At 41.9% G+C, this 24,700-nt stretch overlaps 1 protein-coding gene across 1 annotated transcript in view; it reads right to left on the bottom strand.

Moving 5' to 3' along the window:
- Positions 1-24,410, bottom strand: part of ptch2 (patched 2) — a 120,650-nt gene extending 96,240 nt beyond the window's left edge. Inside the window, exons 1-2 of the mRNA XM_080195373.1 lie at positions 24,024-24,410; positions 21,533-21,725 (exon numbers count right to left, since the gene is read on the bottom strand). Coding sequence (XP_080051499.1) covers positions 21,533-21,725; positions 24,024-24,164 — 334 coding nt within the window. The 5' untranslated portion in view covers positions 24,165-24,410. The remainder of the gene's footprint in view (positions 1-21,532; positions 21,726-24,023) is intronic.
- Between the last annotated feature and the right edge of the window lie 290 nt (positions 24,411-24,700).

The following is a 24,700-nucleotide window of genomic DNA, read 5'->3' as shown; positions in this document are numbered from 1 at the left end:
AGCGTTCAAGGAAAGTGCTGCTGTCTAGTTTGTTTTACAAGCCTAAGCACTCAATTCCATCTGGCTTTATCCGCCCCGTACTTAGATTCAGAAACCAAAGACCCTGACTGGGTTGAGGACAGTGTGACCCAAAGAGGTACAGCTGGGAACTATTGAGCCCTGAGACTCCTGTCAGCCTTGACATAAATTTCCACTGGTGCTGGCATTTACGCAGTTGGCATTTCCATATGTATAGACTTGCCTGTACTAATTATGCTAATCATCTCCTCTGTTGGCTCCTGTGAAAAATGGCCACATTAAGCACTCCACTGCCTGCTAATGCGGCTTAATGTGTGGCTGAGATATACATTCATCCTGCTCTGAAAGGCAAAATTTTTCCACATTGCTGGCTTCATTCACAGAAAAAAATGATTTTGTTGAACTCAGATCAGTTCCTTACACCAAGGCAAGGGAAATGTTGGCTAAAATAAAAAGTTACAGTTGATTTTTTTCTCTCTCTCTTGCTTACCTTTTATTTTAAGAGATACTCCCACTCCTTGACAAAATAATGTATGAATTTAAAAAAAGAAATAGTTTTATGCCAGCCAGTCAGCGATTTGCAATGGGGAAAAAGCATTTGTCAACCACCCCTCTGTCCCCAGGCAATCTGTGTTTCGAGCAAGCTTACTCACTTCATATCAGCAATCTTACAGGTCCCCTTTAAATCCTGTCCTTCATTCAAAACCCACCCTGCCCAGTGAATGTTTCTGTGATTCTATATCAGAAAGGGTTGCAATGGGCAGTTAACCAGCCTATGCTAATAACAATTCCATGAACCCGGGTGAGGAATTGAAAATGTTCCTGTCTTAAAATAAAGACTCATCTAAAATAAAGAGCTGATGGGACAATCTGACAGCTACGACAGGTATCGGGCAAGAGTCAGCAACTCAGAAGACCCAAAATATCTGGGACAGATGTGGGAAGCAAACATCCTGCTTCTGGATGGCCACAGTCATTGGTGAGGGGTGGAATTGGAGGTGGGTGGGGCAGGGGGGGATGGGGTGGATTAAGAGGATGATACGTCAAACAATCTAAGCAATAACAAAGTTGTCGTCCCACCCACACGCGCATGCAGACAACAGTCTCAGTTGGGAGAGAACAGCTGATCCTAGGCAGACCAGCATGCTGTATGTTCCCAATCTATAGATTGCGAACCAGATTTAATCAGTGGACAGGAATCTGATATGTGCCGGTGGTTCCAATTACTGATACCATCTCATGCACTGGGTCAAGGTAATTCAACATTTCACAGCACTCTGTCCCTTCATCATATAACTAATCGGTCTCTTATTTAGCACATACATAAATACATCTTGCACTTGATCATTCCAGCACAAGGGGATTTTTGCTGGACAAGCCTACACTACCAATTTTATCTTTATATATGTTGTTATAGTACTCCTAACCAATAAAGTTTAAAATTTAAGTATTTGTGTCACAAATAGATTTACAGCAACCCTGCGATGAAGTTACTGTCGCCACACCTGGCGCCTGTTCGGGTACATTGAGGGAGGATTTAGCATGGCTAATGCACCCAACCAGCACGTCTTTCAGACTGTGGAAGGAAACCGGAGCACCCGGAGGAAACCCACGCAGACACGGGGAGGAGGTGCAAACTCCGCACAGTGACCCAAGCCAGGAAGCGAATCCGGGTCGCTGTTACTGTGAGACAGCAGTGCTAACCACTGTGCCACTGTGCCACCCCAAATCAGGTATGAAAGCCCATGGCAGACAATTTGATATTCCTCACTTGCGTTTTAGTGAACAGATGATAATAAATAGAACAAAGAACAAAGTACAGCACAGGAACAGGCCCTTCGGCCCTCCAAGCCTGTGCTGATCATGCTGCTCTAGCTAAACTAAAGAAAAGATCTCCTGCCCTTGCTCGATCCCTCTATTCCCTCCCTACTCATGTAACCAACCAGGTGCCTCTTAAATGTTGCTAATGTACCTGCTTCCACCACTCCACTGGCAGTGCGTTCCAGGCCCCCACCACTCTCTGCATAAAAAATCTCCACTATACATTTCTCTTAAAGTTTCCTCCTCTCGCCTTGAACCTGTGCCCCTTGTAACTGACACTTTCACCCTGGGGGAAAAAACCTCTGACTATCCACCGTGTTAATGCCTTTCATCATTTGTAGACCTCTATCAGGTCTTCCTTTAGCTTCTGTTTTTCCAGTGAAAACAATCCTAGTCTATTCAACTTCTTTTCATAGCTAATACCCTCGCGATCAGGTAACATCCTGGTGAACCTTCTTCACACTCTCTCCAAAGCTTCCACATCCTTCTGATAAACTGGTGACCAGAACAGCATGCAATATTCCAAATGCGGCCTAACCAAGGTTTTATATAGCTGCAGCATGATTTCCCAACTCTTGTACTCAATGCCCCAGCCGATGAAAGCAAGCATGGCATATGCTTTTTCAATCACCGTGACCACCTGTGTTGCTACTTTTAGGGAACTGTGGACCTGCACGCCCAGATCCCTCTGTATGTTAATACTCCTAAGGCTTCTGTCATTTACAGTATAATTTACACTAAATTTGATCCTCCAAAATGCATCACCTCGCATTTGTCCGGATTAAACTCCATCTGCCATTTCTGTGCCCAAGTCTCCAATCTATCTAAATCCTGTTGTGTTCTCTGAATCTCCAGCAACGTCAGCAACTCCACTAATCTTTGTGTCATCCACAAATTTATTAATCAGACTGCCCACATTTTCCTCCAGATCATTTCCATATGTCACAAACAACAGAGGTCCCAGCATTGATCCCTGCAGAATATCACCAGCTACAGATCTCCATTCTGAAAGACATCCTTCCACCGCTACTCTCTGTTTTCTAGGACCAAGCCAATTCAGTATCCATCTAGCCAGTCTACACTGAATCACATGAGATTTTAGTTTTTGTACCAGTCTGCCATGTGGGACCTTATCAAACGCCTCACTAAAGTCCATATAAACTACATCCACAGCCCTTCCCTCATCAATTATCTGGTCACCTCTTCAAAAAACTCAGTCAAGTTGGTGAGACATGACACAAAACAGAAAATGCTAGAAAATCTCAGCAGGTTGGACAGTATTTATGGAAAGAGAATAGAGCCAATGTCTAGAGTATGGATGACCCTTCATCACAGCAGCTCTGACAAAGGGTCATCCAGACTTGAAACTTTGGCACTATTCTCTCTCCACAGATGCTGTCAGATCTGCTGAGATTTTCCAGCATTTTCTCTTTTTGTTTCAGATTCCAGCATCCGCAGTATTTCGCTTTTATCTTGGTGAGACATGACCTTTCCCATACAAAACCAAAATATTAAGTTTACCATAACAGAGTCATTCAAAGTGTTACAATAAAAAAAGCTGGAAAATATAGTTTTAAAATAGCAGCGCTACCCTCATAATGAACAGCTAAAATTATGAAACTTTTAGCTTTTATCTGGCTTAATTTACATGCTGATTATTAATTGATTTGTTTTTAAATGAACAAATGAACACTGTGATCCTGATAAAAATGATATCGTACAAAATGTTTCAGACTGTGGAATGAACATCTTCAGTTCCATTGACACAAATGGTCACCTGCCAATGCACTGGTGATGTTGGAGCCTAAATCTTGGTTTATTAAGGGTACCCCACATCATTCAGCAACATGCTGCTACTTTACTGCCTTCCAGCTAGAATCTCTCACTATTTCTCAGGCAGAAATGAACCATATCACCACCACCAACCCCTTTCCTAACTGACACAGGTTATTACTCCCTTGAATCCTCTCACTGCATTTTTATCTGAAGCCCCCAAGGCGGTTGCCACTTTTTGTTTATACTTACTGTGACTAAGGTATGCAGTTCTTCAGCAACAGTTTATTTGTGTAGCTAGTGCCCCACAGTTCATGGGCCGTGGCTACAACCTGTGTTAATAACAGCAGCATGAACTCAGCCTCCTGGTTGAGTTAGAGGGGCCAGCCAGCATCTTTCTATATACTAGAATTATATAATCATTACAGTACCAAAGGAGGCCATTCAGCCCATCGAATCTGCACTGACAACAATCCCATCAATACGTAACCCCATGCTAGTCACTCTTAACACTAAGGGGCAATATATTATGGCTAATCAACCTAACTGACACATCTTTGGACTGTGCAAGAAAACCGGCGCACCTGGAGGAAACTGATGCAGACACGGAGAGAACGTGCAGACTCCGCACTGAAAGTCACCAGAGGCAGGAATTGAACCCGGGTCCCTGGCACCGTGAGGCAGCAGTGCTAACCACAATGCCATTAGGTTTTATCACAACGTGAAAACTGCTTTAAACTCTGCTTAGCGGATACAACATAATGGGGTGCTCTAATACATAGTTGGCATGAGGGCTCTTCCAGCGTTGTTTGGCGGTGAATTGGCAAAATCCCAAAGGTAGTGAGGGAGAACTGGTTATATTGACTCTTCATGATTGCTGTGGCTTTCTGGGTTGCCTTGTGATAGACTGAACTTTTGTGAACTCCTTAAACAGGAATTAACAGGCTAAGGATGAGCCGGGGCAAGAAAACCATAAGCCGAGAGTTTCCACTCCAAACCCTGGATGCGGATCCAGCATATCAACATCCTGCAGAAGGTGAACTGCTTCAGTTTCACACAGGGCACCACAGGCCTGGCAAGCACCCCAGGAACCATAAAGAGGGAAACATATAAAAAAATTCCTAATTAACTGTCTAGCTAGAGGGTCAAGGGGAATACTGTTTGGCTTGGGAGGGATATTGGCCTGTGCCTGGATAAGCAAAGCACCTTCCCTCAGCCAGCCACTCAAGGCATACAGCCAACCAAATCTCTGCTGGCATGGGATAGCCAAGAGTCAAGGAAGCATCAAAGTGTTATTTCTTCCTCCTCACCCCAGTACTTTGCGAATGGGGTACCCTGCCCACTGACCTTGCAAATTCCAGAAGGGTCAACGTTGGAGGGCACAATGCTGGCACCACCTGAGGCACTTTTGGGCCCGGGATGTGGGGTGGTAGGACATGAATTCATGGTCCTGATTTAAGATGCCAAGAGATATCACAACACAAACATCAGTGTGCCACCCCATAAAGCAAACAGGTTAAAAGTCACCATTGAAACTAGCTCCATGTTGCTCTCAAACACCTTCCTCTTAGTGTCAGCTTGCTTCATTTGAGGCTGAAGATTTTGGTCTCAAACTTTAGTTCAGCGCTTAAGCAAATAATCTAGGGTGACAGTTCAGTGCAGTGCCAAGGAAATACTGCATAGTTGAGGGTGCTGTCTTTCTGATGAGAATTTATATTGTGGCACTAGGTACCTGCCAAGGTGGGTATGAGATCCTATACTGGTTCCTGAACAAAAGCAAGGAATCCTCTTTGTGGCTTGGCCAATATTCATCCCTCAACAAATGCCACAAACCAAATTACCTGCTCATATACCTTATCTGATGCTGTGCATAAATTGGTGGACACAATTGCTCAATAGCAACTGACTGCTCTTCAAAAGCAATGCATTGACTGTGAAGTACTTTGTTACTTCTGAGAATATGAAGATGCTATATCAATGCAAGTTTGTTCTTTCTGCACCTATCTCAGTGTCCTGCCCTCCCTCTGAAATGTGAGGTGAGGACAATACAAGGAATATAACTGAGGGCAAAGGATGAAATCCAGGCCATTTTTAACAGCCCAGATGAATGCACCAGTTAAAACTTTCTGCCATGTTGTAAATAAAACCCTCTGCCTTTGTATTTCTCTTTTGTTCCAGAATGGCAATGACACAAAACTGGGTGGAATTATGAGTGGGAGGATGATATTAGGAGGCCTCAAAGTGACTTAGGCAAGCTGGGTGACCGGACAAACATATAGCAGATGCAGTAAAATGCATCTTCATAGATAATAAAACAGGTGGCATGGCAGCACAGTGATTAGCACTGCCGCCTCACAATGCCAAGGAGCCAGGTTCGATTCCCAGCTTGGATCAACGTCTGTGTGGAGTTTGCACATTCCCCCAGTGTCTGCGTGGGTTTCCTCCGGGTGCTCCGGTTTCCTCCCACAGTCCAAAAGACGTGCTGATTAAGTTCATTGACCCGAACAGGCACTGGAGTGTGGCAATTGGAGGAATTTCACAGGAACTTCATTGCAATGTTAATGTAAGACTTACTTGTGACTAATAAATAAACTTAAAAAAAATTAAACATGAAATTATAAACTTTGGTGAGCCAGATGGGTTTTTCCGACAATTGATGGTTTCATGGTCATCGGTAAACTTTTAATTCCGACCCCTCCCCCGTTGGTGTCCCAACCCCCTCCATGATAGCGTGCCCGACACCCTCACAATTGTCTGCCTGACCCCTACATGGTCGCCTATCCAACTGACCCCCTTCCAGCTATGGCCAGCCCAATCAATCCCCTCTGCCCACTGATTGGATTGCAGAGTGGCAGCGGGTAACCCCATTCCTCCTCATACCGATCGCAACTGCAGAATGCACAGTGCCCCCCGCTGCACCACCAACAAACTCCCCACAGGCCCCGCCCGCTGGCACTGTCTGGTGTCCAGGCAGTGCTAGGCTGCCACTGCCAGGGTGCCAGGCTGGCACTGCCAGGCTGACACTGCCCAAACAGCACCCTGCGTTGCCCCTAAGCTCTCAGGGGCCGGCCTCAATGATCTCCAGTTCTGCTAGCAAGGTCATCACAACTGGTCGCCATTGCTGGACCAGCTGTGATTCCTGCAGGAGAAAACCTCTCACAGAGAGTTCAATTAGTCAAGGGAGTATGGACGATTCTTTCCCAGGCTGACTGAATTATTTGAAACAGAATTTACATGGATTCATTCAGCCTTGCACTGGAAATGGGCACAAGGCTGACCTCACCAGATATCCAATGCCGGTCGGATTGCAAGAGGTGAGAAATCATTGGTCAGCAGGGCACAACAGTAAAATCGATCCCAGAGAACTTCATTTTGTTTCATCTCAGCATGGGATTTGAGGTGAGCCTACGGTGCATATTGAGTAAGCGTGGGGAGTATAAGAGCAAAGGGTGGGAATAGGGGCATGGGAACTATCAAGGGCACTGAAGGTTAGGTGGAGGCACATGGATTGGCATAAGGACTATAATAGTTGATGGGGTCAGTAGAGATGGCATGGAGGGTAGTAGGGACCAGCAAGGTGGGTGGGCAGCCTTAGGTAGCATGGGTTGGCATGAATGGGATAGGGGGATTGCGTGGATGGTAAGGGGATGTGAGAGCCGAAGGATGGAAGGCTAGCTTTCATTTTATTGCTTTTCTCAATAGCAATAGTCTTTTGCACACCCAGCCTCCACACACAACATCCACTGTGATTACCTAGGAATTCTTCCCAGTTAGTGAGCCCAGTGCAGACTCAATGGTCCAATTGGCGTCCTTCTGCACTGTAGGGATTCTATGATAACTACAATGCACCAAAAAAAAATCTATCAACCTCAGTCTTAAAAACTCCAACTGTCTCAGCACCTTTTTGAGGGAACAAATTCCAAATTTTTTCTATCCTTGAAAAGTGTTTCTTGATTTCACTACTGAATCTCCTTGCTCTCATGTGAAGTTAAATCCCTTCATCTGGATTCCCCCACCAGAGGAGATAGTTTCTCCGCAACAACTCTATCAAGTCTGATGAACATTTCAAACACCTCAATCGGATGACACCCCTGATGTTCTGTACTCACAGGAACACAAGCCACTCTCACGATTTATATTAAATCATCATAAATTAGTAATTCACGTTTCGTCACGCTTGCAAAAACAGAAACACTTCCTTTAAGTACTGAGCATCTTATATCGCAGCATTAAGCAATCAATTGAAAGGCAAACGGGGCCAATAAATCTCCATCTATTCTCCAACTTGTACGAATTATCATAGAAAGCAGGTTCAGCACCTCCAAGTAACCAACTGCAAATGATTTTGAGATAATATTTGGTTGTGTTGAAGGGGACTTTGCGGAGGAATGAGTCAAAAGATTAGTATGACATTTTATTAGTAGACAACCACCCATTGGGTCTGTATATTCTCAATGGTATTCCACATTGTTTAGTGTAATGTATATTGTGCAGTATCATTTACACAATGATGGATCAAAGCTCTTTCCTTAGGCAATTCAGTCTTTGACAAATTTCCGTGCATGTTTAAAGGACCGTGGCATCATTTGGGTTAACTTTTTTGAAGAAGGAGTTCTTGTTAAGGGATTCAGTTACCTTAGGATTAAAAGGAATAAACACCTTTGATGAATTTGAGACTTATTGAAAACTTATATCAGTATTCTATATCCAATACCAAAAAAGGCATGGTTCTGTTTATGCCACTTTGGTGCCATTTTTAATCGGTTTTTACAGCTTTCATATGAGGTAAACATGCTTGGTTTTGTTCCCTCCACGCCAGGGTTGACAAAATGCTAAAATATTTGCAAAATTTTTCTGTAAATGCTGATCTGAACAGCCACACATTGCCAGCATTTTCCACATTCATTTTGTTCAAAAAAAACTAAATGAAATAATCTCCTGTAGATAACACATTGTCTTATCAAAAAAGTCAAACTTTATTCAACTCTTTCCGACCCCAGAGAATTTTTTTCTAATTCAGAACTTCCCCAGTAATAGATAAATCTAACTTCAGGCACTGGACAACTATCAGCCTTCAGTTCCTATCGAGAAATCTTGTTTTTTTTTTAAGCTCCTTTAAGTTGCAAATCTAACACTGAACAAGTACCCCCTCGAACCGAGCTTCAGTGCAGCCATCTCCTCTTCCAGCCTTCCCTTTTCTTCTCTCTAACAATGGTCTCTTGGCTCTATTATTCCCTCCATCCAAACCTTTCAATGCTTCAGCTCAGATGGCCAGCATTTTCTTTTCTTACTCAGTGTTTTTTTCCAACAACTCATTTACATATCCTCCTCCTTTTTTTGCCAAAAAGCCACAAATTCAAATTAAAGTTGCACATTCCCCGTTCTTCCTAACCCCTCCGTAGATCTAAACTGCAGAACACCACAGTAGTACGCTGTCAATTTGACCATCTGTAAGCTGCTTTTTATTCTTCCTGAGTGATCATTAAAAAAAGCAGTGTATATATTAAAAACTTGCCCTAATATGGAATTAAGATACATATGCTTTGTTCTAATATGTTTTTACACATGCACAAACATTCACATTTCTGCAGTGTGTTTTGTGGAAAAAGTAAAAGACACATCGGTGAGAACTTAAGAGTCAATGAAATTACTGCTTTGTGGCCATTCCCAGCTTATATTTTCAATAGTCAAAGAAAGATCTTCCAATCTTTGCATTCCTGGCTCCCTCCCCCTGGACCAACAGATGTGATGCAATCGTGCCTCCCACCAACCCACACATTGCTTGGAAAATGGGACTCTGGCTGCAGTGGTTGGCTTTAAGTAGATATTCAGAATCTGCCAAATTCTCGCTATGCAAATTCTGATACTGACACAAAAATTCCCTAAGAACAATTTTTAAAAGTGACTTGCTTTTGTTTTCACTATTTTCTCCGCATTGTTCTGGATCCTCAGCTGAAATGAGTATTGGCTGTGATAAACCAGATGACGGGCTTACACTCCTAAATGCTGGCCAAATGTCTGATTTGACACAGATCCCTGGTCATCTGTAAGGAATCTCCAATAGCCAGGCCATGACAGGAGACAACATGCACGTGGCTTTCTCAAAGGATGATGTCGGGTCCTCCCAATCCAAGTGATTCCCTCAAGAGGACTGAACAAGTGGGAAGTAGTGGGCCAGCCACAACTGGCTGGGGAAAGAGAAGGCAAGATACTGGTAGAATTGGCAGGACACCATGATGACTCAGCACGAAGATACACAGCCTCAACTGGAGACCTCACTGAGCAGCCATCAGACTTAATCCCAGCATCTAGAACTGGAGTCTTCAGTGACAAAATGCAGCTACAAACATAAGCAGCAATTAGCGCATGAAAGTTAATCCAGATGTGAGAAGCAAACAGAAACAGAACTTTGAACACAATGCTTAATTGTTACTCGCATCTTTAGAATCAAGTTCCAAAAGGCTAAAGAAGGAAGTCCCAGCAATCTCAATTTCATAAGGCTGAGAAGAATTTGGTGATTTTGGAATAGGGCTAATTTACATAGTCTTGCTCAAACTACGAGGCAATTAATGAGACTGTAATAACTCCACGGGGGTGAAAGTCCTGTCACCAAGTTACTTTATTTACACCATACATCTGTACACAGCCAGCTCTCCAGTTGCTCCCTGCTGAATGCAGGCTGAGAGTCTGACATACCTGCTTTAAATAGGGAGCATGAGGCTCCCTGATTTCACCATCAATTAAGACTCATCAGGAAGTTCATACTCTAGCAGGCCAACCTCATTAGCCTGGCTTGAAGTCATCACAGAGACATTTACACGCTGTCTGCAATACTTCTAAAGATTTGCTAAATGTGCAGCTAGCCATCATTGATGATCCTTGAAGATGACATTGGGGCCTACTTGCCTATTACAGTGAGCTGTACTTCTGAAATGCAAGTCCACCATTGTTGAATTGGCCACTACATCGTAATAATGTGATATGATATCATAACCTGATATGAGCGTGTGTAACTGGAATGTGAATTCCAGCCAAACTGAGCAGTAATCATCATTGAATCACACTCATAAAGGGATCCTGAGTGTGAGACGCCATTTAAATCGCCTCTGAGGTTGGGGTTAAAGTGATTGTTGGAGTCACATCCCTCCATCTAGTCCATACTACAAATGCCCTCGCCATCTGATGCTGCCATTACTGGGGAAAAGATAAACACCTTCTGTTCAGTTTCTCAGCACTGGCAACCCTCAGCTTGATAAACACAAATAATTCACCAAAATGATGAAGAAAATTTAAAATATGGCTGTGCACTAGGTGGCCACATTACTTGAAACTTTAATGGGTTGGGAGTTGAGGTACTCACTTCAACTTTTGGCCTTTTAAGTGACTTTGTTTCATTCTATCTGGTTTGGACAGTCACAATCCAGAGTTAGGTTTATATGAAGCACTCTTTGTTGATAGTTTCATTCCAATGATCGAGGAATCCTTTCGCAAAAAGTTTCAAGCATGAAAAGGAATCGAGCCATTGGCACTGGTCAGGGAAGGAAAATATACATTAAGATAATCTATCACTGCCGTAGAACCATCCTGCGTCAAGGTTGCTTTGTAGGGTATGAGCTGTTGCTTCCCCCCATACTTCTGGGCTGTTGAGTCTCCTCACTTCACAAGCTTGCTCCTTTGGGCAATGAAAAGAAGAAGAAGAACAGGCAAAAGAAAAGGGACAGAAAGCAAAAGGAACAAAAGACAGGAGGACAAAGAAAGATCCAGATAAGAAGACAAGAAGTGGGAGAAATGCAAAAAGAGGACAGAGAGACAAATAGAAAAGCAAGCAAAAATAGGAAGCAAGGGAAGGAGAGAAAACTGGTCATGTGAAGTCAATACACACACACGTGTGGAGCGCTGCTCTGAGTTTCTTTGACATGAAGCATTTCACATAGAAAAGAGGTGCTTTGCTGTGTAACGTACAATGTATTACTGTGCTAAGGTGGCACTGTGTCTCTTTAAGGGCAAAAAGTGTAATTCTTAAACAAACACAGGCTGAGGTCAGTCAGCGTATAATTGTTTAGTTAAGGAATGTTGAAGCTTGGCAGGTGGTTGTCATTTTGAAGCTGTAATTCAGAAGAATGCAAGATTAAAACACAGTGACGTGTGGAGTGTGACGTCCATGCACATTAGATACATCCTTTGTATCACACTGAAATAATTACAGACATAGACGCACAGACATGTGTCATTCATAGTTAAGATAGTTTTGTTATATTTAGCAAATCGTGATGGCACTACAATATATTAATTAAGAGATCCTCAGGCCCCTTGGTTTTGGCGCATGCTGCCTCAGCAGCATCCAGTCTGGACCCAAAATGGGTCTGATTTCTACAAATATCATGCAGCAAAAAGCGGGGATAATCAGCATATTGTGCCCGCTTTTTGTACGAAAAATTCAACTAGTCCCACTCCCCTGCTTTTTCCCCAAAGGTTAGCAAATATTTTCTTTTCTGATACAGTATATATCCAATTACCTTTCAAAAGTTACTACTGAATCCGGCTTCCACCATCCTTTCAGGCAGTGCATTCAGATCATAGCAACTAGCTGTGCAAAAATATCTCTCCTCCGCTTCCCTCTGGATCTTGTTCCAGTTATCTCTGGTAACCGAACAAATGCCAGTTTCTCATTAATTACTCTATCAAATTCCCTCATCACTTTGAACGCCTCGATTAAGTCTCCCTTTATAACCGGTCCTGCTGTGACGGGCACAATCCCAACTTCTCCAGCCTCACTTTCTCTTCTGAGATCCTGCACTTCCAAGAGGAAAGCTGAGCTCAAAGGAAGTGCATGGGATCAAATGTTATTGCTCAACATTCTGTCACCTGTGATCCCAATGAATGTGCTGGCTGGGTCTTCAGCTGCTTGGCCCTAATGCCTTGAACTCCCTCCATAAATTGCTCCACGTCTCTTCCCTCCTTTAAGATGCTCTTTAAAACTTACTTCATTGACCAAGCGTTCGATCATTTAGTGTCTCCTTGTGTGGCTCTGTATCATATTGTATTTTCTAATGCTTCAGGTGAACCATCATGAAATGGTTTATTATCTTTAAGTAGCTTTATAAATAAATATATCTATATTTGTTGTTGAATATGAAGTCAATTCCTTACAATGCATTAGTAATAGGTGTTATTCTATTTTTATAGGCTTAAAATAGAGGGGGCCATCTGTCCCAGTGGATGTTTCTGCCTCTAAACCAGAAGCTTTGGCTTCACATACCACACTAGGATTTGATGATGAAGGGTGGTTAGATGGTTCACACCAAGTTTTCTGGGTCTTCATCCCAGTTGTTTTAGAAGTTGTTAAGCCCTCTAATCCTCACGCAACTCTCACCCTGCCACTCATTCCCATAGCCCCTCATACCCACCATGCCAACTCATGCTCTCCATCCACTGTCCCATGATCCCTCACACTCTCCCTGACACCTCTAGCCACTCACCCTGTATGCATCATGGGAAGACCTCAAGAGCTATGTGGAGATGAGAAATAGACTTCTAACAGTCTAATAACACTCTCACACCTACACAACGGACAATGAAAACCTCCCATTTGTACTGAAATCCATTCAAACCTTTCAAATCTCATCATGTGGTTACCTCTTATATAAAAAAGCTTCAATTCAGTAGTCACAACAAATACAGCTAATCCTTTAATAGCGTTGTTAAGTTGCCAATTAAACTATGCACTCAGAGCCCCCTGCTGAGATAACTGTTATTTTGAAACACAACCAATCATTCATAATGATATAATGCTAGTCCTCAGGTAAATCACAACAAAGAGCACAATTGAAACTGTATGAGCCCAGATGTTACTTTTTTTCCCTCACCTACGTCTGTCAATCAAAGCAGTCCAGCAGCACTTCTTAAAAATTCTCGCTGTCATCTTAAAGCCTGGGCTTATTTTCAAGCTAAGGAGCAGAGCATTTAATAGAAACTTCAGATCATGACAGTTAAACTGGCCTTATCCACCCTTTCAGAGTGCATGCATCTATTTCATCAATTAGTGATTCCCGTACTGTGGGTTACTGCCCTTGGACCAGCCAGAATGGGGTCTGTGTGAATTCAGCACTTAGTTCACTAAGTTTGTGTTTCCCGTCTGTGTGAATCAGGCCCATCCCCTTTCTCAACTGCCAAAATTGACGTCAGAAGCGTGCACAAAACTTCACATCTGAGTTCTGCCTGCCTTTTTTAAAGGTCTGCAATTTCAGAAGACTCCTTGAAAATCTGGCCCCCAGATCGCATTGGAATAATCCCCATTCTGCAAGATGGAACTTTGTTTTTGTGGCTTTCAGATCTCTTTCCATCATTGCACTCCTAAACCATCTACAACAAAGGCTTGACACTATATTCTTTCTACAAGCCTTGATAGAAAAGCACCATGCTGACCATTTTACTACTTTTCAGGGTGACGCTGTCAATGTAATAGTGAACTATTAGCATTTTTTATGGTGTGGACCTCAATCTCCTAGGCATCAAGCTACTGGCAGGGGAAGGGGTTAATGAACAGCTGGATGGATTGCCAAGATTGCTTTTGAAACTAGATTATGAGACTCATTTAAGAAATATTGCAATGCACTGGGTTCTGTAAGAATTAGATAGATAGGACTACTATGTTCTATTATGTCACGCTATGTACCAGGAATGACTAACAATCATCGGGCTCAAAGGTTCTCTCATTTGTGACTAGATTTGAATCATATTCCAGCCTACCTTTCTCTTCCTTCAACACCCACAATGAGATATGATTCGGAAATCTCTGTCAGGGATTCCTTGCTGATCTCAAACATTAGGGAACCCCCAGAAGGCCCTGAGGATGGGATCAAATGAACTCAAGGGTCTATCTTAATAAAATTGACTACAAAATGATCAGATTGCAATCAATCCCTGTTGCTTTCCTCCACTCTGCTCAGGAAAGATACTTCCGTGAGAACTATTTGCAGGTCAAAAAAAAGATATGCAGGTTAGGTGGATTGGCCATGCTAAATTGCCCCTTATTTCTTAGTATCAGGGAGATTATCAGGGTAAATAAGTAGGGTTTCGGGGATAGGGCCTGGGTGGGATTATTGTCGGTGCAGGCTTGATGGGCCGAATGGCCTCTTTCTGCTCTGTGGAGATTCGATGATTTTATGGTTCCCTCATTCACAGACAAAATTTTAGATAAAGATCAACCCCAGCAAGGATGTGAAAGACAGGTCTGTTATTCCAGTTCAAGTGGCAAATTAATGAGGATTTCAGAACATGTTGAGCACCTGAATACTTTTGAAATATTTATTCAGATTAAAATAAAGATAGAACACGTCTTCGCTAGAACCGAGCAAAGAAACGAAAGGGTTAGGTTGAGCAATTAAGAGACTGAACTATTGAGCTTTCTTTTCACAAAGCCTCATGCGCTTGTGTGTGAACTTTTAGTTGAAACCAATTAGGAAGAACCTGTCAAATGGCATTAGGAATGTCACGAAGATTGATGCTAAATTATGACATGTAACTCATCCAAATTTGCAACACATCTCTGCCAGTTTCTTGGAGCTGTTGGATAGTCTCATTTCTTACGATTATGTGTACATGATAGGACCTCTACCAATTATAACCAATCATCACAGCCGCAGCTTAAAATTAAAAACAAGACCATCAAATGCACGGAACCGGAAATAAAAAAACAGACAATGCTGCAAAATAGAAGAAAAGACTGTTTTCTGCCTGGGTGTAGACCATTTGTCAGAGTGGGTGCTTATGGAGAATGAATGTCCAAGCTGGGGGTAACATGTCTTTTGCTAGATGCTGATGGATCTCTTGATACTTGTCCAGCGCTTTCTACTATTTTATGCTACTTCCAAATGCAACATTGTTGTAATATCATGAGTTTACAACAGTTACAATCTTCTGCTGTTCACCAGCCTCAAGCAAGGAAAAATGTCAGTGAAGATGTTATAAAAGTCTTTCTGCAAACTCCTCACTGTTCTGCTTAAAAAATAGGCAGGGTTACAATGTGCCAAAACACATTGTACGATCCACTACACAGGTAAATGATATGGTGAATACATGTTAATATCTGATCTGTATGAGAACAATCATAGAATCATAAAAACCCTACAGTGCAGAAGGAGGCCATTCGGCCCATGAGTCTACACCGACAACAACCCCACCCAGGCCCTATCCGCATCACCCCACATATTTACCCTGGTAATCCCTCTAACCTACACACCCTGGGACACTACAGGGCAATTTAGCATGGCCAATCAACCTAACCCGCACACCTTTGGAGTTGGATGTTATTTCACTATTGTACTGCAAGTAGCATTAAACTCAAAAGCAGAAAGTGTTGGAAAGTAACAAGAGATCAATCAGCATCTAGAAGAAGACATTTTATTTCAAATCTGTTCTGGCAATTTATAATATCATCTAATCTCTAATTATTTTTAAAATGTAACTTATTGTTCTCATTGTAAAATGAATGATTGAATAATATCATGTTGGATTCTTAGCCTGGTGTTCTACCCTTCATGTTTTGTCCTCTATTCTACCACAGAACACACTGGACAATTCATTATAGCATCATTCTGGTATTACTAATGGCTAAAAATAAAACCTGAATTAAGATCAAAATAGAGCTTTGTCTTTGCAAACAAAAATTGTTCCCACACATTTAAAAAAAAATTTGACAGAATTGAAAACTAAACTCTGTGGAATCAAAAGGAACAAGAGATTTCCTTAACATTCTCTTAATATGTTTGCCCTCAATAAAAAAAATCTTACTTTGTGCAGCAGTGTGACTGCTGCAAGGGAATACACAATGCACTGAGGTCTCCTGGGCACGTATTCAACAAAAACTACGGGTTACTTTCCAGACAGATTGTAATCAACTCAAAGATTTGCCCAGAGTCCTTTCAACACTGCTTAACAGAAAAGTGCAGTATTTGTGAGAAACTGGCTGGTGAACCACTTAAACCTGATTCAGATAGCAACCCTTTGAACAAGCCATGGGGGATTGCAAGGGCAACCAGTTTCACCAAAACACGCCTCTGTTCCTTAAATACAAAATATCAACCCGCCAAAGTCTGTGTCGTTTTTACAGCTAAAGCGAAACTGTTTACATAGATATATGTTTTTTTAAAAAGTTACTCAAAGTCATGTGTAAATTGACATTACAATTCACTTCAATCTTTGGCATTGTGTGTAAACTCTTCCCAAGACGTTTGACCCACTTTCTAGAGTCATTCTCAGCTTCTCGTGGTATGCACTACAAAGTGACTACATGGTGAGACGCGTGCAGAGAATGATGTGAAGCAGTCAGAAGTGTAAGAGGACACAATGCAGAGAGAAGTACTGAGGGAAAAGTCCTGGAAAATTTACACAAGGTCAAAGGTGCAATATGAGATAAAATGCCAATTCAAGTTTAGAATACATGAAATAGTACATACTGAGCAAACAAAATGACAACAATTATGCAATCAATCTGATTAATGTCCTCCTTCATTGACAACATATATAACGCAATTTGGGAAATAAATGACATTCTAACCTTTGGAAGTGGTTCACTGTTCTCCACGTTGATAACATGGATTACGACATTGCAATCATGATTCCTTATTTTCTATATAGATCATCTGCTCATTTCTAATAGAAATGCACCCTTTTTGCACCCATTTATTTTCTGTATGACGTCATCCTAAATGCAAATAATTCTCATTACAAGTATGCTGCTTCCAAATAATCATCCAAAATAGCTCAAAGCAGCAAAATATTGTATGTCACGGCAAAGCCATTTATATGTTCCACAGAAATTTGACAGAATATAAAAGACAATACTGGAGGCATAGGTTTAAGGTGTGAGGGGCAAGGTTTAAAGGAGATGTATGAGGCAAGTTTTTTTACCCAGAGGGCGGTAGGTGCCTGGAACTCACTACTGGTGGAGGTAGTGGAAGCAGGTACAATAGTGACTTTTAAGGGGTGTCTTGACGTATACATGAATAGGATGGGAATGGAGGGTCTCCCGGAAGGTCTTAGTTCAGTTGGGCAGCAGGAAGGCCCTGTTCCTATGCTGTAATTTTCTTCGTTCTATATCAAAGTAATAAGTTACCAATCTTTTTGTAACCGTAAGCCTTTAAACCAATTTGAAATATTTTAAAAGTTGCCCTTTGGAAATTGATATTGCTTACTCAAAGACACGCAAAGGTGAATGAGGCACTGGAGAAATGTGGCTGGTTGGGTGGGTGATGAAGCCACAGGATTCATCAAACCTATTTCATAAAAGTTCACTGACATGGAACAGGCATTTAAAAAATAAAAAAACAAGTTCAACAATAAAAAATAAATAAAAATTTAGTTCCTTGGTAATACTGACATGACCCATGTCGATTTGAGTCAGTAAAGGAGGGTTAGATGTTGACACACAAGCAGATTAAGGAATGTTGCCACTAACAGACAATGCTTAAGAGTTCTGTATGACATTCCTCTGAGTGCCATTTTAACCATTTATGTTGGTGCATCACTAATGCAAGTTATTGATTGCACCTTTGGTAAAATGGAAGACAGAGGAATGGGAGGTACGCATGTTAAAAATCATCCACTGATTTTGCTAGCTGTAATTTCTAGGCGGTATTTTTCAACTGCCAAATTTTTTTTAAAAACCAAAAAACTATTTGTCACAAATCACCATAAACAGATACACAAATCTCAATTGAAGAGGGAATCAGAAATTAAAATTTTATTAAATACCTCCTTGACGAAGTTGGATTGAATTTTATTAAGTTTAAAATTCCAATTCACTGAAATCAATAAGTCTAAATTGTTTAATTTGTTGTAAGCTAATAATCACGTTTTTCTATTGTAATTCTACACCTCATTGAAGTGACAGCAAACAGAAAAAGCAAAAAAAAAGTTATTTTCACTGCAGAATCGTCGAAGTAAAAAACCACTTTTTTGAAAAAAAACTCCCATGTTCCTGAAAGGGTTAACCCAAATTTACTGTAGATTTGTGCAGTTCTTGCAAATGCAGCCCATTAAACGGGAAAAAAAGATGCAGTGCTTCAGAACATAAAAGTGAGAACAGCTGCTCTTCCCTGTGGTGTTGTTTCTAGAGAAAAAAACTTTAAAAAAAATCCTAGATGAAAGAATTAGGAGAGGCATCAGTCTCCTCTTTTTTCTTTTTCCAACTGCTGTGAAAACCTTGTGTGCAAACAGGTGGGTAAACTTTAATGGCATTCAGGTTTCGTAAGAGAGGTTCCCTCTATTGTTGAATGAAGTCCAAGAATAGTTTGGGACCACACACACACACATACACGCACACACATACATACATACACAACTCCATGCAGGGTCAATAGCTCAAAATGGCGTAAATTTCACACACCACACATCTGCTCCTGGGAGCAAAACAGCAGAAGTTTTTTTCTCGCTGGGGGAATCGAAAGCAAGGGTTTTAGAAGGGGTCGGAGTGTGAAAACTGAATTGAACACATGGCCCTGAACTGTCTGAAAAAAAAAGAGAGGGAGGTGGGGGAGTATCAGGAAGCACGGCACACAGGAAGGGAAGGGAGAAAGTCCTGGAGAGAGAGAAAAAAACTCAGTCAAAGGTAGCAATTAGCATACAAATGTTAAAATAAAAACAGCACAGTGTGGGAGAGACCGGAAAAATAGAAATGGGAGTTAAAGAGACAGAAAGGGGGACACACAAGTAGCTTCACAGTTAAAAAAAACTAGACAAATTAGATGCATTTTACAACTTGAAACGGCAGCAAGCGGAGTCTGCAATAAACCACTCACTACGGCTGTCTAACGCTATGCTACATTTCTACCAGTAGATGACTATGTTATTGTAAATGAAGTTTGGAAGCTTAATGCTACACAAGATGAACATGGCTGTTTCAAAGCAGATTTAACCCTTTGAGGAGTGAAACTGTATTTCTGTATCCAATTTCCCCCCAAAATTATTGAGTTAAAAAGTGCAATTTTTAATTTTAAACAATGGAATGAACTAATAAAAATGTATTGTCTTTAGAATGCCTAAAATCCTCTTTCTGAAAAAAAAACTCAAGCTTCTGAAACTTGATGAAAATCACTCTTCTAGGTTCCAGAGAGAAATAAATGATAAAATCTCAGAATTAAATGTTAATTACCTGCAGAATCAAGATACAATTGTTCCAAAACTAGCAATTTTTAGACTAATTCAGTAAACTTCCTTGAAAACTAAAATGCCACACCATGTGGTAGACATCTTTTCAGAGGTTGGCTATTTAAAACTAAGATTACCAACAATAAATTAGTAACCCCAGGTGTGATGCACAATGCATTATCATTAGGATTGCATGGTTTGTTACACTATCTTCTTGTTCACTGATCTGTCAAACCCCGCGCAGCAACACAATGTATCTGATAAGTATGTCCCTCCAACAAGAATTACTTTCCCGGAGTAGCAAAATTTTGCTTAAGGGTTGAAGATAAGTTTAATGTCTGCATTGATACAAGATTGACAGAAACAGAAATGGAAGAGATGCAGTCACTGATTATGTAAGTGTCACGTAACTGGTGAAAATTGCCTATTTCTCCCCAGTGAGACCTTGGAAGAAAAATATTGAAAGTAAAAGAGAAAAGTTTCGATATTTCTGATTAGTTGTTGATCATTCCCTGCCATATTGATGTCACTTGTTCAACTCCTTGCACAGCTGCAACAAGGACACCATCTGGAGTACTCCCACAACCTGGAATAACGGTGGGAGTGACAACAGATGGAATCTTTAGTAGCAAACCAGTTAAAAGCATTTAATGGGCCCTTGCACATTTACATTCTTACAGATTTTTAGATAATCTCTAATTTACTCACTTCCTTCCCTCAGGTTCTTTTAGCATGAATAAATCCCGGACAAGTTCACAGCCCAGACATAGTGCTGTTTAAATGTGAAGAGTGAACTGAGTGAATGACATGTCAATTCAACAACGTAGCAAAGATATCAAGAATTCTCTGTTTCTCAGTGGAAAACAGTAAAATCAGTTTGCCTGGAAACTTTGCTGGTTCTCCGCATCAATACTTCAAACCAAGATACATAAAGCATTGTCTTAATTCAACCAGCATAACGCAAATCCTGAAGTACTACTTGCCTTCCAATAAATAATCAACAAACTACTTCCACAAACAAAGTTTACAGTTAACCATAGCAATATCAGCCATAAAACTGAGAACCAGTCTGAATGTGTATTGGTGATGTTGCTGATTTTGCAAACATCCATTTTTATGTGACTGAGATTGACACTAGAATGGGGATGGGTGAAGCTGGGCAAGGTATCTCAAAGGATATGGTCAGTGCTGACTTGATGGGCTGAATGTCCTCCTTCTGCCCTGTAGGGATTCTATGATTTATAGTGTGAAACGAGTTGCCGACGTCTTCCTGGGGGATGATTAGATGGGGCAACATTGCAACCAGTCACCGCAAGGCGTTTGATTAGAAGATGAATGAAAAAGAGGCAAAAGCAAAATGGGAGAATCAGGAGACTAGAGGAAAATGTATATAGTGCTGGAGGGAAATGAATGAATGCTGCAAATAAAAATAATGTATGCATGATAAAACACAAAGCAAATGCTGTTAAACTTAGATGCATCTGAATAAAAGAGGTAAGACATGATAAAATTGTTTACAGAAAAGACAGGAGAATGGGAATGAGAAAAATATCAGCCATGATTGAATGGCGGAGCAGACTCGATGGGCCGAGTGGCCTATTTCTGCTCCTATGTCTTAGGGTCTTAATTGTGAAGGTAAGGACTGGCTTGAGTCAGCCTGTTTCACTTGCTCAAGATTTCATTTCCCAATGTTTGAATGCTGTGAGCCTATATGCCCTGGTCTCTGTTTCTGTTTCACAATTTGTTTGCCAGTATTAAAACGTTGCCTTACCTTCCACCCAAAGCTGTTCAATGTCGGTCTCAATGCTGGCAACCCTCAGGCCAACAGCAAAAGCTCCAAAAACCAAAAGCCCGATGAAGAGGAACTTGCCACAGTGCCGCTGGATGCTGCAGCCCAACCGGAACAGCAGGGCCTGGAATTGGGCACGCAGCCATAGTGGAGCTCGCTTTCCCTCTGCCTTCCCCTAGGGAAAAAAAAGGCAAGAGCAGTGTCAGATCATGGAGGGGTGGGAGGGTCGGACGGGGGAGAGGAGGGAAGTGGCGGTGTTCACGGGGGTGAAGGAAAGAGGAAAGGGAGCAGAGAGGGAAAGCAGCAGGTTAGGGGGGCTGCAAGCAGTGAGTGAAGGGCAAAGGATGTGGAGACATTGGAAGGGGAAGGACTAGGGATAGGCATTTAAAAGGAGCTGAGATGGATACAGAGAGAGGAAAACAAAAAACGAAGAATGGGAGAAGGAAAGGGAGAAGAGAGGGGGAAGGGAAAAATGACGAGATGAAGTGAAGGAAGAGAAAAAGTAACATTAGCTTAGGAAACGTGAGGGCAAATGAGACATGAGATGAAAGACAGGATAAAGGACAGAAAGGAGAAAAGAGAGAGAAGGAATTTGTAAGTGGAAAGCAAGGAGGGTGACAGAAAGAGGGCAAAGAGAAGATAATGTGAGCATAAATACAAAAAGGAATAGACACAGTAAGAAGTCTCACAACACCAGGTTAACGTCCAACAGGTTACTTCGGTAGCACGAGCTTTCGGACTGCTGCTCCTTCATCAGGTGACTTTGTGATGTTGTGAGACTTTTTATTGTGCCCACCCCCAGTCCAACGCCAATATCTCCACAACAAAAAGGAATGGAGATTTGGAAATAGAGCAATGGAAAGGACAGTCAGGCACATAGAAAGTGAGAGGAGGAATGGCAAAGTTATTGGGGGTAAACTGTCAAATGACTAACCAAAAAAGAGCAAACAGAAAAAGGCAAAAAGCAGGAAAGAAAGTATTAGGAAAGGTAAGAGATAGATGTGGAAAAGGGGAAGCAGGTTAAAATAGCAACGGAGATATGGTAAATCTGGTGAGGAAATACTGGAGGAAAAAAACGTTGAGAGAAAGAAGATATAAATGTCAGTGGCACTTACAAAGTAGACACTGGAGAGAAACATAAAAACATAACTTATTTCAACACAATTCACACCCTATCTTACATCCTTCATTTCTTCCTTTTCTAATTGATTATTTCATTCTGCTGTCCCCTCCCTTGTGTTCTCGGTTTCATTCTCCTCCAATGCTTCCCCTCACATCCCATTTACCATATCCCATCGATTCTTCCATTTCCTTATTCCATGGGTTCTCGTTCATTCCCCCCCCCCCTTCATTCCTCGACGTGCCTTTTTTTATTTTTCCTCTCTCACAGCCTGGCAGGTTTTAGTCGCTACTTGCTCATGATTCATTTTGACTTGCTACTTGTTATTTCCGACTCTTTATTGTGACTTTTAGTTAATGTTTGTTGTTGGTCTTCTCCCCCACCCCCATCGCCACTCGCTTCTGTCCTTCAATCCTTTTCATCTCTATTGCCATTCTGCCTTCTACCCCAGGACTTTCCTCAGGCTTCCTCTTTTGTCACATCTTATTGCTGCTCCTTCCGTCAACTCTCATCAGATGCTCATTGGCTAGAGCCGTCTCTCTCTCTCTCTCTTCAGAATAGTCTGTCAAGCTTCTCTGCATTCCGCCTTTTCCTCCCTTCCCACTGCTCCCCCTTTATTTTCTCCCCCCCCCACCTCAATTTAGTAAGAAACTCGCCCTCATCCCACCACAGATTGTTATCCATTTCCCCGAGTAACATTTTAGGTCAATCAAAAATCCTGACGCCGTTCCAAGGTTTCCTCAAGTTCACCGATCACACTGCCAGATAAGTTCAAAAAAAAACAGTACCCGCAACATCGCAATGTCCAGGTCAATTACACACTAGGAAATTCACAAGATGCAGGCTCTCACACACACACACACAGGCACACCTGTATACACTTTCTCACACGTACACATACTCTACACACACACACGTGTAATAAACACAACCCTACTTATAAACCCCAGGCACCGTCTTCACCAACATCTGCACTGCCTGTTAGCTGGACACACACACACACACACACACTCATATTCAGGCAATAAACCTATCCCGCCCCTGGAGAGAAAGCAGTTTCTGAAAATATTGACAACTTTTCCTATGGTTACTTTTAAACATCCAAGCGCACTGGGACACGTGCGGTTCCTAAAAGATCAGGAGCACAAATCTCACGTTAATCTGAATTCAAGGAGGTGCTAGCTGGTAATTACTCTTAACAACTTTAGCGGGAGCCCTTGCCCCGACCTCTTGGGTGTCATTTTTTTTATGCAATGGTTTATTATATGTTTCCTATTGCAAGGGAGAAAGTTAACAGTAAGAAGATTCTTGATTTTTGTTTTGTTTTTTGTTGTTGTTGTTGTTGTTCTGCACCTTGGAGATCTGTTTCAATGCAAAAGCAGCGTGGCAGTAGCTGGGTCTCCGCAGCAGATCCGAGCAAGCAGCCGGGCTTTGGTGACTGTACCTCGGGGGCAGAGCTCCATCGTTCCGGGGAGGGTTAGAAACTGAAGCCATATCGCTGGAAACCAGTCGCAAATCGTTCGGTTCAACAGCAACAAGAGTAATAATCCCCCAAAAGTGACAAGAAAACCAGCTGGAGAATCCCTAGTCTCTTGCTGAGCGAAAGCCTGATATTTCCATTCCAACATTTCGCGCAGAAATCCTTAAGGATCTTGACTCTACATCCACGTGTAGTTTTTTCCCCCTTTCTCTCTCCCTCTCGCTCCCTTTTAACCGTCCTTTTTAGCACCACGAAATTTAAAAAAAAAGAGACCCCCCCTCCTCCTCCTCTTCTTCTTTCAGCTCAATCTTTACTTCTGCCCCTGATCTCAGACATCCAACATTTGGAAAGAAAAACCCGCCTCCAGCCCATCAAAAAGAGTTGATGGAAAGTCCTCTCGACCGGGTTCCCATTGGCTAAGGAAGAAGCAAATTACTTAGCAAACATCTACCATTACTAGCTGCTAAGCAACAGCTCGCCAAAGTGGACGGACCACCCAGGCTGCGAGAGCATCAATGGGAGGTAGCGAAAACCTCTGCATACGGAGCTT

This window comes from Carcharhinus amblyrhynchos, chromosome 9 (genome assembly GCF_965287045.1).
Source record: "Carcharhinus amblyrhynchos chromosome 9, sCarAmb.v2.hapA, whole genome shotgun sequence".
NCBI lineage: Eukaryota > Metazoa > Chordata > Chondrichthyes > Carcharhiniformes > Carcharhinidae > Carcharhinus > Carcharhinus amblyrhynchos.
This window is presented reverse-complemented; position numbering and strand designations above follow the sequence as displayed.